This window comes from Hibiscus syriacus, unplaced genomic scaffold (assembly GCF_006381635.1).
Source record: "Hibiscus syriacus cultivar Baekdansim isolate YM2019G1 unplaced genomic scaffold, ASM638163v2 tig00110388_pilon, whole genome shotgun sequence".
NCBI lineage: Eukaryota > Viridiplantae > Streptophyta > Magnoliopsida > Malvales > Malvaceae > Hibiscus > Hibiscus syriacus.
Genome location: NW_024062718.1, coordinates 1,563,788 through 1,582,217, shown reverse-complemented (window position 1 = coordinate 1,582,217; position 18,430 = coordinate 1,563,788). Strand labels below are relative to the sequence as shown.

The window sequence follows — 18,430 nt, the reverse complement described above, 5'->3', positions numbered from 1 at the left end:
AATTTGGTATGATTTTTGACTTCCATATAAAAGATGGAATTTTGAGGTTAAGGATGTATTGAATGAGTAAAAATTAGCATAAATATATGTACTTATGTTAATAACAAAAAAGGGAATGAAACATGAAGAATTTAAGCTGAAAATGATGAATTTTCGGATGAAAAAGTATGTTTTGGGCAGAGTGTATCGGTACCCTATGTATGTGTACCAATACCCTCTTGAACGGAAAATTTCAGAATGTAATAAGGGTATCGATACCTTAGGGAGGGTATCGATACCCCCTAAAGGAAAAAAATGAATATGAGTCTGTTAAATTCGTTTAAGTTATTAACATCAAGTTGTAAGGTTTAGGCTTCTAATAATCGTCTCGGAAATTATGCTTATGTAGATATTGTGCCTAAACGAGTTTCAGAACAATTGAAGAATTAGAATCAAATCAAAGCAAGCAAGGCTAAGGTGAGTGCATTTTAGTTTATAGGATTATAAGGAATTGGACTTGTGATAAGTCTATTTCCAATAGTTATAGTGTATGAAGTATTGATTATAAGGATGTGAATGACATGAAATGTATGTATACTTGATTATATGAACCGATATGTTCTTGTATCTGCTATGTGATTTATGTGATATGTAATATGTGATAATAAAATATGAACTATAGGAAATGATTTATATGAGTTATGTGAAAAATATGATTCAAAGTATATGTGATATATATATGAACATATGTGGACAAGATATGACATATGTACATGAATAAATGAGATAGATGTTTACACATACATGTGGTATGTGACAGAAGAAAAGAAATATGTGATCATAAGAGCAATGATATGAACTATTATAAATGATAATGCCCATGTTATGTGATATGAGAGCTAGTGGTATAGTTGGCATGCCAAGAGTCGAGGGTTCTACGCAATCCTTCAGGACAAATACATAGGTCCTTCGGGACAAATTTCATATGCCACTCAATGGGACTTATACGAGCTGTGGTGACAGCATAAGTGCACAACCTCAATGTACTCGAATACCTTAAGTTCTCAGTAATGTACATGGGCTTATAAAAGATATCAAAAGTATACATGGGTTAATACATGGTCTTTAAAGAGAATAAATAAATCAATTAATATGATACTATGTGTGCTCTGTGGTGAAATGATACATGTGTTCCATGATATGTATAGAAATGTTCAGTATATGCTTATATGATAAAAAGGAATTAGTGATAGTAATATAAGTATTGATAAGCATGTTAATGGATTATAGGATGCTTTGTGTGTTACATGATGTACAGAAATAAGAATGTGAATTATAAATATATGTGTAGGTGGATAATTGTTGCATGACATAATATATGTTGTTGTGTGTGTATTGTTTAATTAAGAATGACTAAGAGATATAAATGATAATAGAATGAGGTAAGGATGGTATATATGTAGGATGCATTCTGTTATAAGAAATGTTCTATGATTTTATTATATGTTTTATATGACTCACTAAGTCAACGACTTAGCGTATGATTGTTTCACATGTAGGGTTCGAGAAGAGGAAGATTGATAAAAGTTACGCAAGACATGTCAGTTTCTCCTTTCCAAAGATCAGATCAGAAAAGAATTGAATCGATTGTATTTTGTAATATTGATTGAGGTTAGCATGTAAATAAAGATTTGAATCCGATATATATATACTAATCGGTTTTGTAAAATCATATGATTGAGTTTTGTAATGTTTTAAACGTATATATGTAAATGGTAAATGTATAATGATGAACGTTTTAAATTTTATGAGTTTTTAATAAGTGGACGGAATTACTGTAGCAAGGGTATCGGTACACTGTAGCAGGGTATCGATACCCTTGCAACATTCTGGAAAATTTTTAGAACCGGTATTGTTCATGGTACTGTTCATACAGTATAATACTATTCATGTCATATAGTACTGCTAATTGAAAACATATTTTTTTCAAATTTGTTATAATGAAATATAATTCAACAATATATGATCGTATTCTCTTAATATAAGTCCAAATGTTTGGTTATTTTGTAAGGAAATTGTTTTAAAGAGTCAATGTGACATCTCGGACTCGTTTCCGGGTCGGGTACGGGTTGGAGTGTTACATTTCTCTTATTTTAAAAATTGGTTTAGATGTAAAAAAAATTAAACCGGATAAAATAACGGGTGAAAAAAATATTATATTCTAATTAAAAACACTCCATATGAAGCCGTATACACAACGTAAATCACGTTATAAAAACAATGTTTTGCATGACCAAACACTTGATCAAAAGAGTTTACCAAAGGCCGTCCATGGTATGGGAATTGGGGTTATGAATTTGGTGCTGGTAGTTTTGCCCTGACATTTGATGCCTATAAACCAGCTGTCGAAACGCATAATCTCCTTTTACCTGTCTGTATCAAAGGAGCTTGTAAATATGAGGGACCTCTTTTGTGTTTTTTTATGAGGTTGATCCTTGATGCTCACAAATCCAAGGTTGGGGATGCTACCTGCACGAAGCCATGTACTTCTTCTGGAGTTTTATCATGGAGTAGAGCTACAAACATTCAACCATCAGGCTGTCTTCTCAAGAAGAAAAAACTGTGCAGATAGCACAGTACACCCTTTATATCATACAAGTCAGGCATGCGGATCTTGCCTTCCTTTGGCACAACAAAATTCAACAATAACGCCATAACCTGCAGAGTATTTATTAATATAAGGGAAGAACAGAAACGAGAAAATGGCCATTGCCTGTATACTGTCTTAGCACCATCATGTGGATTAGTATATTATTATTGTATTATTTAAGATAAGGGTACCGAGTTGTTTTGATTGTGGAGAGCGCACAAAATATGAACATTTCCGATAATCGTGTGGATCTTAACCGAGTCCACGTTACATGTATAGTCCATTGTATAGTATTCTCTCAGGAATCAATATACATTATGAGTTCACTAATTAAAAGAGTTTTGTTATAAGTTATAGGGACACATTGCTTGAACCATGCTACTTCGGATATGGGTGATGAGTTGTTTTGATTATGGAAAGGAGACAAAAACACGAACATCTACTACACTCCTGTAAATCCACACCGATTCCACGTTACTTATAATTGATATTTAAAGAGGATGAGATTCCTCTTGTCTCCCCTCAGCCTGTTATATATATATTCAGCAGATGGTAATGGGAGAAAACAGCAAATTAGCTTGAGTTAGTTGAAACGCAATTGAAAGGCCTTCTTTCTTCTCTAAACCAAAGCAAATGGCTACCTCTCCTTTGAATGTCCAGCCTTCTTTCCATGCTCGCTCAAACAGTTTACCTTCAAGGCAACACCCCGTCACTTCTCAAATCGATGAAAGTCTGAACCGACTGAGGGCATCTCAGTCGGCCTCTACATCGTCATCAATAGGACATCAACTCAACTGCCTTCAAGATTTGTACGACTCTGTTGACAAGTTGCTTCAATTGCCCCTTGCTCAACAAAGTCTAGCTAAAGAGCAGCAAACGGAATTGATCGAACAACTTTTGGATGGATCTCTCATGCTCCTCGATGTATGTGGGACCGCTAGAGATGCCTTGTTTCAAACAAAGGAATGCAGATCTTCAATCGGTTTTGCGCCGAAGACGAGGAGTGGAGGGGCTTGCTAATGAGGTTAGGAAATACTTAACATCTAGGAAGGCAGTGAGAAAGTCAATCTGCAAGGCCTTGAAGAACTTGAAGCATATGGAGAATAAAAATCGAGCCCATGGTCAGTAGAAGCAGTGACCATCAGCGTTCTAGAATCCTTGATGTCCTTTATTTCAGGGCCAGATGCTGAATCAAAATCGAGTCCATGGTCAGTAGTTTCAAAGTTAATGCACCAGAAAAAAGTGATTTGCAAGGAAGAACAAAAAACAAATGAAATTGCAAATGCTGAAGCTACAATGCGTTCCTTGATTAAATCTGGAAGCATGAAGAATGTTGTGAATGTGCAAAATGCTCTGGAAAACTCAGAGATGTGCATCCAAGATCTTGATGAAGGTCTCGAAAGCTTTTTCAGGAGGTTGATCAAAGATAGAGTCACTATTCTCAACATCCTCAATTGTTGAAATCTAATTGTACATAAAGTATAACTTACATGTATAGAATTGTTTAAAAAATAATAATTATACAGTCTTCTTTCCACAGATTCTGCCTTTTCTTGGCTTTCAAGAATGGCCATCGATGCATATTAAGCCAAAAATTGTTTTTGTTTTGACATTCACATTATTACTAGCACTAGAGGTTTACTGTTAGTTTTACCAAATGCTAACCATCTTAACTTAGGAGATGAATTATAGAGCCACTATTATTATATTTATCAAACAAGGATTCAAGATCTATGAGATTTTTTCTATGAATAACTGAGCTGTGGAGATTCCTGATGTCCCGTTGAAGATATTGGAACACTTTGATCATCACATGGTAGATACAAATCTCACACTCTTTAAGCAAATCTTGCCTGACTCCATCACGACAAGAGATTCAGGACATTATTATATTAGAAAACTTGATAAACCCAACCGTAATAACTGCACATACATTTTCAAAATGATCAAACAATAATGACTGCTTAAATAACGGAGGCCAATGATAATAAAACTAGCCACCGTTTGTGTAAGCAACTTGAAAACCACTCGTAAACATAGTATAGTATTATCTCAGGAATCGAGATGCATTATGAGTTTAGTGAGTAAAAGAATATTGTTATGAGTTGTCGGGGTGGTTAGGGGGGAGATATTGCTTGAACCATGTTGAGATAGTTGTTGAGATAGGATTCAAGTCCATGCTGCTTCATGACTGCAACTTGAAAGGGTGAGATTCTTCATGTCTGTCTCCACCGTCATAGAATATATATATTGGTTACATGAAGGGAGGAAGGAGAATGACCAGATTGAATTGAGATAACAACTTTCGAGTTTTCATTCCGGAAGAGATAACGGCTACCAGTTACCACACTCGTTCTAATAGTTGTTTTCTTCACTTCTTTCCAAGTAAATACATCATTTCTAGAAACCAGCATAGGTGAAACTAGGTTGGTTTTAACCAACTTTAATAATAAAAAATGGGTCCTTGGTTATAAACTTTCACTCATTTATATAAAATCTTTAAACTACAAGACAGAAATTAGATAATACCCTTTATTCATTGTAGAATGAAAGCTACAAATATTTATTGTATTCCAACTTCCAAGGAGTACCGTTCCTTGCCAGTATCGGATAGAAACTAGTAGTATATGTTGCAGCACTCGTGCAAATATTTATTTGTTTCCTTTGCTTTATTTCTATTATAAAATGTCAACAGTTAAGTTGTGCATGGCCAAAATCAATTGTCATTCAACATGGTTGATTCAGATCATACACGAGTTGCATTATACAAAATTGTTTAGCTGGATTTCAGTTGGTGGACAATTGAATCTTCAATAAATGTTCCATCTTCTTCCCATCATTAAAGACAAATGCAGACAAGTACAAAGTCTCCTGTTATGATTATATTATATACAAGTCAAGCAAGCAGATCTTGCCTCTCTTCTGCACAACAAATTCAACAATAACGTGATTATCCTGCATACTGTCTTAGCACGATCATGTGTATTATTATATTATTTAAGATAAGGAAGATGAGTTGTTCTGATTGTGGAGAGCAGACAAAACATGAAGGTGTTTGTGATAATCGTGTTGATCTATTTCAACTCCACGTTACTTGTAATTGATATTTAAAGAGGATGCGATTCCTCTTGTCTCCCCTCAGCCTGTTATATATTTATTCAGTAGATGGTAATGGGAGAAGACAGCAAATTAGCTTGAGTTAGTTGAAACACAATTGAACGGCCTTCTTTCTTCTTTAAAACAAAGGCAATGGCCTCTCCTTTGAATGTCCAGCCTTCTTTCCATGCTCGCTCAAACAGTTTGCCTTCAAGGCAACACCCCATCACTTCTCAAATCGATGAAAATCTGAACCGACTGAGGGAGTCTCAATCGGCCTCTACATCATCATCGTTAGGAAATCAACTCAACTGCCTTCAAGATTTGTATGGCTCTGTTGATATGTTTCTTCAATTGCCCCTCGCTCAACAAGCTCTGGCTCAAGAACAGCAAAGGAAATTGGTTGAACAACTTCTGGATGGATCTCTCATGCTCCTCAATGTATGCGGGACTGCTAAAGATGCCTTATCGCAAACAAAGGAATGCACACTGTTAGATTTGTCTAGAAATTAAGTTGACAAGTTAGAAATTTCATCTTGGTTGGTGGCCAACTTATTGGAAATTTCATCTTGGTTGGTGGCCAAACTTTGAACATGTGAATTTCATATTTGGTGGCTAACTTGTACACATTGGAAAATTCTTTGGTAGGTGGCCAAACTTTGAACATATTGTTCTTGAAACTCAACTATAAATAGGCCTAAGTATTTCCATTAGAAATTATCCCAAAAACAAGTTCTCTCTTCCTCTTGTATTCTTCATTCTCCCACTTTGGGAATTCCAAAGAATTCCATTTGTTGTAATATTGGCGATATAGTGAAGTTATCATCCGGTGTGGTGCCCGAGGAGTAGACGATATTCTCGTCGAACCTCGTAAATTTGGTGTGTTCTCTCCTTTATTGTTTTTTATTCGGTTCTTTTCCATTGTGTTTCAATATTCAATAGTTTGACAGGTTTATCCGCAGTGCAACCTTTGGTGGTTTTAATTTTGATATTTTAGGTCAATTTTAAAACTACATTCGTGTGGGAAATAACTCGTTTTCCCCAACAATTGGTATCAGAGCTTCGGTTGAGGTTATCCTGGTGGTTCCGTTACTGAAAAGATACAGTTCGTGATATTGAATATTGTTCGTTAGAATTAAAATGTCAAAATACGGATCAGTTGAGACATCAAGCTCTTCACCTGGACCGGTGAGGAGGGGTGATGTCAAATACAAATTTCTCGGTGGAGTTGTTCGATGGATCCGGTCATTTTGGCATGTGGCAAGGCGAGGTGTTAGACGTTTTATTCCAACAAGGTTTAGACATCACCATTGAGGAAGAAAATCCCGAATATATGGAGGAGAAAGAATGGGGAACAATTAATCGTTTGGCGTGCAGCACGATTCGATCTTGTCTTTCCAGGGAGCAGAAGTATGGCTACAAGAACGAGACTTCTGCAAGTAAGATGTGGAAAGCTTTGGAGGAAAAATTCCTTAAAAAAATCTCTCAGAATCGTCTCCACATGAAGAAAAGATTGTTCAGATTTGATTATCAACCATGGACTAGTATGAATGAACACATCACTGCGTTCAATGAGCTAGTGGAAGACTTATTGGGCATGGATGAAACCTTTAAAGATGAAGATTTGGCTTTGATGTTGTTGTCATCTCTTCCAGATGAATTTGAGCACCTTGAGACAACGTTAGTTCATGGTAAGGATAATGTTACCCTTAAAGATGTAACTGATGCTTTGTATAGTTATGAACTCAGGAAGAAAATCAAGAATGAGAGCAAGTACGAAGCAGCGGAGGCCATGGTGGCAAGAGGTCGCTCGAAAAGTCAAAAGCCAAAGTGGAGAGGGAGAGGGAGATCAAAGTCGAAGTCCAGACTGGGAAAAGATGAATGTGCCTTTTGTCATGAGAAAGGCCATTGGAAGAAAGATTGTCCGAAGCTGAAGAAGAAAGGAAAAGCTGCTCCAGATGCATGTGTTGCAGAGCATGATGCACATGACTCTGACATATCATTGGTTGCTTCATCAACAACATTCCATTCCGATGAGTGGATATTAGATTCGGGTTGCACCTATCATATGTCCCCTAATCGGGAGTGGTTCTCCGATTTAGTGGAACTAAATGCAGGAGTTATTTATATGGGCAATGACAATGCCTGTAAAACTGTTGGGATAGGTTCAATTCGATTGAAGAATCAAGATGGATCAACCAGAGTTCTGACGGATGTCCGATACATTCCCAGTTTGAAGAAAAATCTCATCTCGTTGGGAGCCTTAGAATCCAAAGGCTCAGTAGTCACTATGAGAGATGGAGTTTTAAAAGTCACATATGGCGCACTTGTGATGATGAAGGGCATCAGGAAAAATAATTTGTATTACTACCAAGGTAGTACAATTATTGGAGCAGTTGCAGCAGCTTCCGGAGGTGATGATTTGGACGTAGCCCAGTTGTGGCATATGCGGTTGGAATATGCTGGAGAGAAATCCTTGCAAATTCTGGAAAAGAAAGGATTGTTGAAAGGTGCAAAGGCTTGCAAATTGAACTTTTGCGAGCATTGTGTTCTGGGAAAGCAGAAGAGAGTGAAGTTTGGCACCACTATACATAATACAAAAGGTATTGTAGATTATATTCACTTAGATGTATGGGGTCCTTCAAAGACATCGTCTTTGGGAGGAAACCATTATTTTGTAACTTTTGTAGATGACTTTTCCAGAAGAGTTTGGGTGTATCCGATGAAGTCTAAAGATGAAGTGCTTCAAATTTTCCTGAAATGGAAAAATATGATCGAGAAACAGACTGGTAGAAAGATCAAACGTCTTAGGACGACAATGGAAGGGAATATAAAAGTGACCCATTCTTTGACGTTTGCCATGAGTATGGTATTGTTCCACACTTCACTGTTAGACATACACCACAACAGAATGGGGTGGCAGAGCGTATGAATCGAACACTATTGGAGAAAGTTCGATGTATGTTGTCTAATGCTGGGTTAGGCAAGGCATTTTAGGCTGAGGCTGTGACATATGCTGACCATCTCATTAATCGTCTGCCGTCATCAGCGATAGGAGGAAAAACACCATTGGAGGTATGGTCTGGAAAACCTGCTACTGATTATGATTCCTTACATGTATTTGGATCCACTGCTTATTATCATGTGAAGGAATCCAAGCTTGATCCGAGAGCAAAGAAGGCTCTCTTTATGGGAATCACCCATGGAGTGAAGGGATTCCGCCTTTGGTGTTTAGACACCAAGAAGGTAATTTGTAGCAGAGATGTTACCTTTGATGAATCTGCCCTAGTAAAAAAGGTAACAAGTGAAGCTGTCCAGACAAGTAGTACTCCACAGCAGGTGGAGCATACTCCAAAACAGGTGGAGTTTCAGCAGACGATGATCCCAGAAGTTGATGCAGCTGATTCTTCAACTCCAATAGAAGAATCAGAAGATGAAGAGGTTCAAACCCAAGAACCATTGGAGACACCAGAAACACTTGCAGTTACAAGGCCAAGGAGAGAAATTTGTAGACCTGCTCGATTTGTTGATATGGTGGCCTATGCTCTTCCAGTTGTTGATGATGATATCCCTATCACTTACCAAGAAGCAATACAAAGCTTGGAAAGTGATAAGTGGAAAAGTGCCATGGATGAAGAAATGCAATCTCTCCAAAAGAACGACACTTGGAAACTGGCACAATTACCGAAAGGTAAAAGAGCCATTGGATGCAAGTAAGTATTTGTAAAGAAATATGGATCTCATAACAAGAAAGATGTTCGCTACAAGGCACGGTTGGTAGCTAAAGGCTACGCTCAAAAGGAGGGAATCGACTACAATGAAGTATTTTCCCCTGTTGTGAAGCATTCCTCCATTAGAATATTATTGGCCTTGGTAGCACAGTTGAATTTGGAGCTAGCTCAACTTGATGTAAAGTCGGCTTTCTTGCACGGTGATTTAGAAGAGGAGATCTATATGACACAGCCAGAAGGATACAAAGATGGTGGTTGTGAGAAATGGGTTTGTAAGCTGAACAAATCGCTATATGGATTGAAGCAATCTCCGAGGCAGTGGTACAAGCGATTTGATAGCTTTATGAGGAGGCAAAAGTATACTAAAAGCAAATATGATCATTGTGTGTATTTCCAAAAGCTCAAATATGGATCTTTCATTTATCTTCTCTTGTACATTGACGATATGTTGATCGCTTCGAAGAGTCAAAATGAGATAGACAAATTAAAGGCTCAGTTGAATCAAGAGTTTGAGATGAAAGATCTAGGTGAGGCCAAGAAGATTTTTGGTATGGAGATAAGCAGAGATAGACAGAGAGGAAAGCTTTGTTTATAAAAGAAGCAGTATCTAAGAAAGGTATTACAATGTTTTGGCATGAATGAAAATACCAAACATGTAAGTATCTCATTGGCTTCTCATTTGAAACTTAGTTCTCGATTATCTCCTAAAAATAATGAAGAACGAGTGTATATGGCAAAAGTTCCATATGCTAATGCAGTTAGGAGCTTGATGTATGCAATGGTGTGTACGCGTCCTGACATTTCACAAGCAGTTGGAGTTGTGAGCAGGTACATGCATGATCCTGGAGAAGGACATTGGCAAGCTGTGAAATGGATTCTACGGTATCTCCAACAAACCGTGGATGTTGGTTTAGTTTTTGAACAGGATGAAGCACTTGGTCAGTGTATGGTTGGATATGTTGATTCCAATTATGCTGGTGATTTGGATAAGCATCGATCAACTACTGGGTATTTGTTTACTCTTGCTAAAGCCCCAGTAAGTTGGAAGTCTACATTGCAATCTACGGTGGCCTTGTCTACTACAGAGGCAGAATACATGGCAGTTTCAGAGGCTGTAAAGGAAGCAATTTGGCTTAACGGGTTGATGGAAGACTTGTGAGTTGTTCAAAGTATCATTAGTCTCTATTGTGACAGTCAGAGCGCTATTCACTTAGCGAAAAATCAAGTCTACCATTCAAGGACTAAGCATATCGACGTGAGGTATCACTTTGTGCGGGAGATCTTTGAAGAATGAAAGATTCTACTTCAGAAAATTGCGACATCAGAAAATCCTGCAGATATGATGACCAAGGTGGTAACAGTAATCAAGTTCAATCATTGTTTGAACTTGATTAACATCCTGAAAGTATGAACACCTTCGGGTGTGTGGCGCTTGTGAGCGCAATTAGAGGCACTACAAATTTGGGGAGTTGAAGAAGTTGAGTAGGCTTGGTAATTTCAAGCCAAGGTGGAGATTTGTTAGATTTGTCTAGAAATTAAGTTGACAAGTTGGAAATTTCATCTTGGTTGGTGGCCAACTTATTGGAAATTTCATCTTGGTTGGTGGCCAAACTTTGAACATGTGAATTTCATATTTGGTGGCTAACTTGTACACATTGGAAAATTCTTTGGTAGGTGGCCAAACTTTGAACATATTGTTCTTGAAACTCAACTATAAATAGACCTAAGTATTTCCATTAGAAATTATCCCAAAAACAAATTCTCTCTTCCTCTTGTATTCTTCATTCTCCCACTTTGGGAATTCCAAAGAATTCCATTTGTTGTAATATTGGCGATATAGTGAAGTTATCATCCGGTGTGGTGCCCGAGGAGTAGACGATATTCTCGTCGAACCTCGTAAATTTGGTATGTTCTCTCCTTTATTGTTTTTTATTCGGTTCTTTTCCATTGTGTTTCAATATTCAATAGTTTGACAGGTTTATCCGCTGTGCAACCTTTGGTGGTTTTAATTTTGACATTTTAGGTCAATTTTAAAACTACGTTCGTGTGGGAAATAACCCGTTTTCCCCAACACACACAAGATCTTCAATCGATTTTGCGCCTAAGACGAAGAGTCGAGGGGCTTGCTAATGAGGTTAGGAAATACTTAACCTCTAGGAAGGCAGTGAGAAAGTCAATCTGCAAGGCCTTGAAGAACTTGAAGCATATGGAGAATAAACTTAGCAAAGATGGTGAGACCGGAGCCGTGATTAGCACCTTGAAACAAGCAGAAGCAGTAACCGTCAGCGTTCTAGAATCCTTGTTGTCCTTTATTTCAGGGCCAGATGCTGAATCAAAATCGAGCTCATGCTCATGTGCAAATAAGCTCGAAAACTCAGAGATGTGCATCCAAGATCTTGATGGTCTTGAAAGCTTCTTCAGGAGGTTGATCAAAGCTAAAGTCGCTGTTCTCAACATCCTCAACTGTTGAAATCTAATTGTACATAAAGTATAACTTATATGTATAGAATTGTTAAAAAAATCATAACTATACAGTCTTCTTTCCACAGATTCTGTCTTTTCTTAGCTTTCAAGAATGCCTATGGATGCATTCAAGTAAAAAAAATTACATTTAACTTTCACATTATTACTAGCACTAGAGGTTTACAGATAGTTTTACCAAATGCGACTATCTTAACTTGGTAGATGAATTATAGAGCCACTATTATTATATTTGTTCAACAAGAATTCAAGATTTATGAGATTTTTTCTATGAACACCTGAGCTGCCGAGATTCCTGTTATTCCGTTGAAGAATTGAAACACTTTGAGCATCACATGGTAGATACAAACCTCACACTCTTTAAGCAAATCTTGTCTGCCTCCTGCATGACAAGAGATTCAGGACATATATTAAACTCAACCATGATAATTGCATATACATTTTCATGTGCATGCTAATGAAATTGATCAAACAATAATGACCGCGTAAATAATTGAGGCTAATGACAAGAGATTCACTGTTGTAAGCAACTTTAAAACCATTCGTGCATATAGTATAATATTATCTCAGGAATGAGACGCATTATGAATTCAGTGATTAAAAGAATATTGTTATGAGTTGCCGGACTTGTTAGGAGGGAGACATAGCTTGAACCGTGCTGAGATAGTTGTTGAGATGGGTGTCAAGTGTGAGATGCCTTATGATCATTCAAAATCAGGTTATGATCCACTTACACAATGTAAAACGTTTTAGTTTATACAGATTTAGGACCGTTAGGTGAGTGAAATAAATGGTTGAGATCGACTTATTATTTTTTTCTAGTGAATATCTTTCATTTCATACTGTTAATCTCAGTCATCTTTTCCCACATCCAACAATCCTAAATTTGTGTAAAACTAAACGAGTTTTACATTATGTAACAAGATCCTATCCTCTGTGTGTGTGTATATATATATATGGTACTATGGAACCAGTGCTTTGTTTATTTTACTTATGCATGTTTCTCATTTTGATCTTCCTCTTTTTTGTATTTAACCATCTCTTTCAATACACTAGAATAAACCTTGTAACTCCATGTGTTAAGAGAAAATGCATTTAGCATTCATGTGTTAAGAGATTTCATTGGTTATCACTCCACATGAAAAGAACAAGATCTAACCTTATCTAGGACTCAAGTTTGTTGTTTTAGTTGTTTTCTTCACATCTTTCCAAGTAAATACATCATCTCTAGAAACCAGCACAAAGAAGTTCTTTTCATTCACTTATATAAACTCTTTTAACTACAAGACAGAAATTAGATTATACCCTTTACTCACAGAAGAAAGAAAGCTACAAATCTATTGTATTCCAACTTCCAAGGAGCACCGTTCCTGCCAGTATCGGATAGAAACTAGTAGTATATGTTGCAGCACTCGTGCAAATATTTATTTGTTGCCTTTGCCTTATTTCGATTATAAAATGTCAACAGTTAACTTTTGCATGGCCAAAATCAACTGTTATTCAACATGATGATTCAGATCATAAAAGAAAAATACAGACAAGTACACGCTTTCCTTCTCAGATTATATTGTACAAATCAAGAAAGCAGATCTTGCCTCCCTTTTACAGAGCAAATTCAACAATAACGTCATAATCCTGCATTCTGTCTTGGCACCATCCTGTGTATTACTATATTATTAAGATATGGGTGATGAGTTGTTCTGATTGTGGAGAGCAGACAAAACATGAAGGTGTTCGTGATATCGTGTAGATCTATTTCAACTCCACGTTACTTATAATTGATATTTAAACCTGATGAGATTCCTCTTGTCTCCCTCAGCCTGTTATATATATATATCAGCAGATGGTAATGGGAGAAGGCAGCAAATTAGCTTGAGTTAGTTGAACACAATTGAAGGCCTTTTCCTTCTCTATAACAAAGACAATGGCTACCTCTCCTTTGAATGTCCAGCTTTCTTTCCATGCTCGCTCAAACAGCTTGCCTTCAAGGCAACACCCTGTCACTTCTCAGATCGATGAAAATCTGAACCGACTGAGGACATCTCAGTCGGCTTCTACATCATCATCGTTAGGAAATCAACTCAACTGCCTTCAAGATTTGTATGACTCTGTTGATATGTTGCTTCAATTGCCACTCGCTCAACAAGCTCTGGCTCAAGAACAGCAAAGGAAATTGGTTGAACAACTTCTGGATGGATCTCTCATGCTTCTCGATGTATGTGGGACGCTAGAGATGCCTTGTCCCAAACAAAGGAATGCACACAAAATCTTCAATCAGTTTTCCGCCGAAGAAGAGGAGTGGAGGGGCTTGCTAATGAGGTTAGGAAATACTTAACCTCTAGGAAGGCAGTGAGAAAGGCAATCTGCAAGGCCTTGAAGAACTTGAAGCATATGGAATAAACTTGGCAAAGATGGTGAGACTGGAGCCGTGATTAGCACCTTAAAACAAGTAGAAGCAATTACCATCAGCGTTCTAGAATCCTTCTTGTCCTTTATTTCAGGGCCAGAGGCTGAATCAAAATGAGCTTGGTCACTATTTCGAAGTTAATGCACCAGAAAATGGTAACTTGCGAGGAAGAAGAACAAAAAACAAATGAAATTGCAGATGTTGAAGCAACATTGCGTTCCTTGATTAAATCTGGAAGCATGAAACATGTTGAGAATGTGCAAAAGGAGCTGGAAAACTCAGAGATGTGCATCCAAAATCTGATGAAGGTATCGAAAACTTCTTCAGGAGGTTGATCAAAGCTAGAGTCACTGTTCTCAACATCCTCAACTGTTGAAATCTAATTGTACATAAAGTATACCTTACATGTATAGAATTGTTTTGAAAATAATAATTATACAGACATCTTTCCACAGATTCTGCCTTTTCTTAGCTTTCAAGAATGACCATCGATCATCTTAAGCCAAAAATTATTACTTTTAACATTCACAATATTGCTAACACTAGAGGTTTACAGTTAGTTTTACCAAATTTAACAGCTGAATCATTTGTCAAACAAGAACTCAAGATTTATAAGATTTGTTCTATGATGCCTGAGCTGTCCGGATTCGCATGAAGATATGGAACACTTTGTTAAGTTTTAACTATTTGACTATCACATGGTATGTACAAATATCATGCGCATTAACCAAATAAAATATGCGGATTAAAGAATGAATATGATCTTTAATTACATAAAAAGAATGAAAAGAAATTGAATACATAATATATACACGCTTATTTATCGCTTAATGACAGTCTAATGGCTGTCTCTGAGTTATGCTTAGTTACAGCTTAATAATCCAGCATGATCATTAAACTACGTCCATTTCCTATAAGTTGGCAAAATGTACAAGTTGAGCTCCCAGATCTTGCCTTCTGCATGACGAGATTATTAAAAAACTTAATAAACTTAACCATGTTAATTCCATACACATGCTAATGAAAATGAATAAATAACTACGTAAACCAGTGTCAGATGAAGACCCCTTTCTCCAAATAATGAAGGCTACACAATATAAAACTAGCCACTCTAGGGAATTAAGCAATTTTAAAACCATGATACATTACAGTGCACTAATTAAAAGAATCATGTTATTAGTTGTAGGGCTGGTTAGGAGGGAGACATTGCTTGAACCATGACGAGATAGTTGTTGAGAGAGGTGTCAAGTCACTTTACCACATGACTGCAACTAAGTGGGTGAAGTTCTTCATGTTTGTCTCCTCCTTCATAGAATGTATATATTGGGTAGATGAAGGGGAGAAGGCAAATTCCTAGATTAAATTCAGATACAAACTTCTAATTTTTTTTCCAGAAGAGATAATGGCTTATTAGCATTTTAGTAGATTGGCATAATCTGAGTCGGCATCTACATCATCGTCGTTAATCCTCAAACTCAATGGACATTAAGATTAATTTTAGTAATATTTTAAACAACATTAATTTTTCATCAATCAAAGTGACATCTTCGGTTTAGTTTACGATTAAATCATATAAGGATGTTACATAAACGGCTCGGTCACATGAGTGAAAAGGTACTTGATTGCCTTTGATAAAGTAATACTTTTATTTCTCTACATTTATAAAGCGTTTAGGGGTTAAAAACTAAACAATTCCATAGCGTAATCTTATCTCTAACAATGAATTAAGGTTGACTTCGTCTGATTTTATAAGGTTGCTATTTAATTAGCATGTAATAATTACTTATAAGTGTTTATTTTTTTTGTCTGTGCGTTAGGATGATCCGAGTATGTGTACTTGCAAGCATTGCATTCGAGTTGGCTTGATAATAGCTTCGATTCGATTGTGTTGGTTTGATATAAAGCCTTTTTGCCATTGAGTGGTCATAAAGAGGTTTTGAGTCTTTGTCTCACTTAATGGACGGGGTTGGCTTGAGCGGTTTGACTGAACGCTTTCCGGAGTTCATTTTACAACACAGATGCAAATTACTTAACACCTATGTTAATCATTTAAAACTTAATAGAACATTCCTGTTGGTAATATACTCACCTCAATACTAATTTCTGCCTGAGAAAATCAGCTGCATGCTACAGCGTTGTGATGACACTGGCACTGCAGCTACACGCTTGGCTTTTCCGGAACCCTAATCTGTGACATAAGCACATCCGGCGTTGTCGATTGAAACAACTAGGAAACTCGTTGCTGCTGCTGCTGCGACTGATTTAAGTCGACATGAGATGAAACTCGAGACTGCTGGAAGGGAAACGGAAGTCCGATAGAGAGTTCGAGATTGATTTGTGGGAAAACTTCTTCACGACTTAATCCACTGCTGCTGCTTCCGTTAGAATCTTCAGCTGAGTCTGCGCCTCCATTATCTATGTTGGCAGGCACTTGCATCAATGGCATCACGACTGTTCGTTTGTATGGAATCGATTAACGTTGCTGCTGCTGATACTGTTACTACAGTTATTGCTGTTGTGTACTTGTTTTGTTCGTGCTGGAAACCGAACCGAGTGGACTGTGGGTTTGAGGATCGATCCCTCGGCTGTACAGCTTTCTTTTGATATGAGTGTTCCAGTAGTTCTTGATCTCATTGTCCGTTTCTTCCCGCAACCTTGCAGCAATCAAAGACCATCTGCAACAAAACAAAGGCTACCCGGTTGAGATTTTAATGTGATTCACTCATATGATCAAGGAGAAAAGATGAGAAAAAGAACATACTTGTTTCCAAGTAAGCTGTGAAGATTGATGAGACTTCATCTTCTTCTTCAGTGAAGTTTCCTCTCTTGATCAGGCCTCAGGTAGTTTATCCATCTAAGCCTACAACTCTTCCACACCGAAGCAAACCTGGAAAAATCAGTCACGTTAACCCTAAAAAAACAAGTTGAAAACGCTTCAGTGCAAATTAACATATGATGATAAGGAAACGAACAGACCAGCAGCTTTGGGGAGAGATCTCCAACAGCCTTCACCATAAGTTTGATGTAGTTTAATGAGGCGTTCGTCTTCTTCCCTTGTCCATGCACCTTTGTTGGTGTGTTCTTTCTCACAACAAGGAGATCTACCATGAGGAATATATGGGAAAATGGTGATGAGTGGAAAAAAAGGAAGTGGGAGGGGAATATAAACTGAGATGATGTGCCTGCAAATGCTGTTGAATCAGGGCCTCTTTGTTTTGATATTTTTTTATATGCCAAGGTTTTCGACCGAGTTTGGTGAGTAGTGGTTGCAAATAAGTTGGTGCTGGATTTGATAGGTAGCTCTACTCTTCATTATACTTTTTCTTAAAAGATTTATATATTCATCTTCTTAATTTAATCATTATAATTGCAATATCTGATAACATGAACAAAGTTAGGTCAATTATTAAAGATATTGTTCTTATTCTTAAAAGTCTTAAATTCAAGCACGATGTCTGTAGGAATGTTTGAGCGTTCATTGTCAAATGATTGAAAGTATTTCGAAGAGATACTACCTTATAATGATTAATAAAAAAATTATAGAATTTGATAAGTAGCTCTACCCTTAAAAAATCCGAAATTTAAAAAAAAACTTAATAAAAATAAATTGAATCAAAATATGATGAATTTAAATCAAATACTTATCCCTAATCATAATTGAATAAAGATTTACTCTAATTACATGTATCATTCTTCAAGAAATTTAGAATTTACTTTACATATTAAAAATAGAAACTCATATCTTCTCTTATCATCGCAAATCTTTCCTCCACCATTCCTTTTGTTCGTCGTTTGATTAATTTTCATCGTGATATGAAGCCATAAAATGGACTAAAGTAATGATTTCACCATAATCTAGGGACTAGGGTTATGAATAGGGATGAATAAAGGGGTCTAGAAGAGATATAGCCCTCCTAAAAGGAAATCATTATCGTCTAAGAAAAATGAAATATTTCAAGTTTGGACGCTCTAACGTTCTCTTTTTTTAATTTCGACAATCTCTTCGTAAAACCATCCATCCATCCACCATTTTTGACGTAAAGGTGAAAAAAGAAATGGATCGTTGTGATAAATTGTAAAAGTTTG

The 18,430-nt window shown here is 36.8% G+C and overlaps 2 protein-coding genes and 1 long non-coding RNA gene across 3 annotated transcripts; 2 read left to right on the top strand and 1 right to left on the bottom strand.

The window, feature by feature from the left end:
• The first annotated feature begins 3,262 nt into the window (after positions 1–3,262).
• On the top strand, positions 3,263–4,090 carry LOC120123077. The gene is made up of 2 exons (XM_039142071.1): positions 3,263–3,611; positions 3,807–4,090. The coding sequence occupies exons 1-2, from the start codon at positions 3,263–3,265 to the stop codon at positions 4,088–4,090; spliced, it is 633 nt and encodes a 210-aa protein (XP_038998002.1).
• A 1,788-nt stretch (positions 4,091–5,878) lies between these two features.
• Positions 5,879–6,238, top strand: LOC120123076. Its single transcript, XM_039142070.1, has one exon. It carries the CDS (start codon positions 5,879–5,881, stop codon positions 6,236–6,238), a length of 360 nt encoding a protein of 119 aa, XP_038998001.1.
• Positions 6,239–16,393: 10,155 nt separating this feature from the next.
• Positions 16,394–17,555, bottom strand: LOC120122938. The gene is made up of 3 exons (XR_005516137.1): positions 17,321–17,555; positions 17,106–17,231; positions 16,394–17,019 (listed from the first exon to the last, which is right to left on the bottom strand). It is a non-coding gene; the product is annotated as an uncharacterized LOC120122938 (long non-coding RNA).
• Positions 17,556–18,430: the final 875 nt, after the last annotated feature.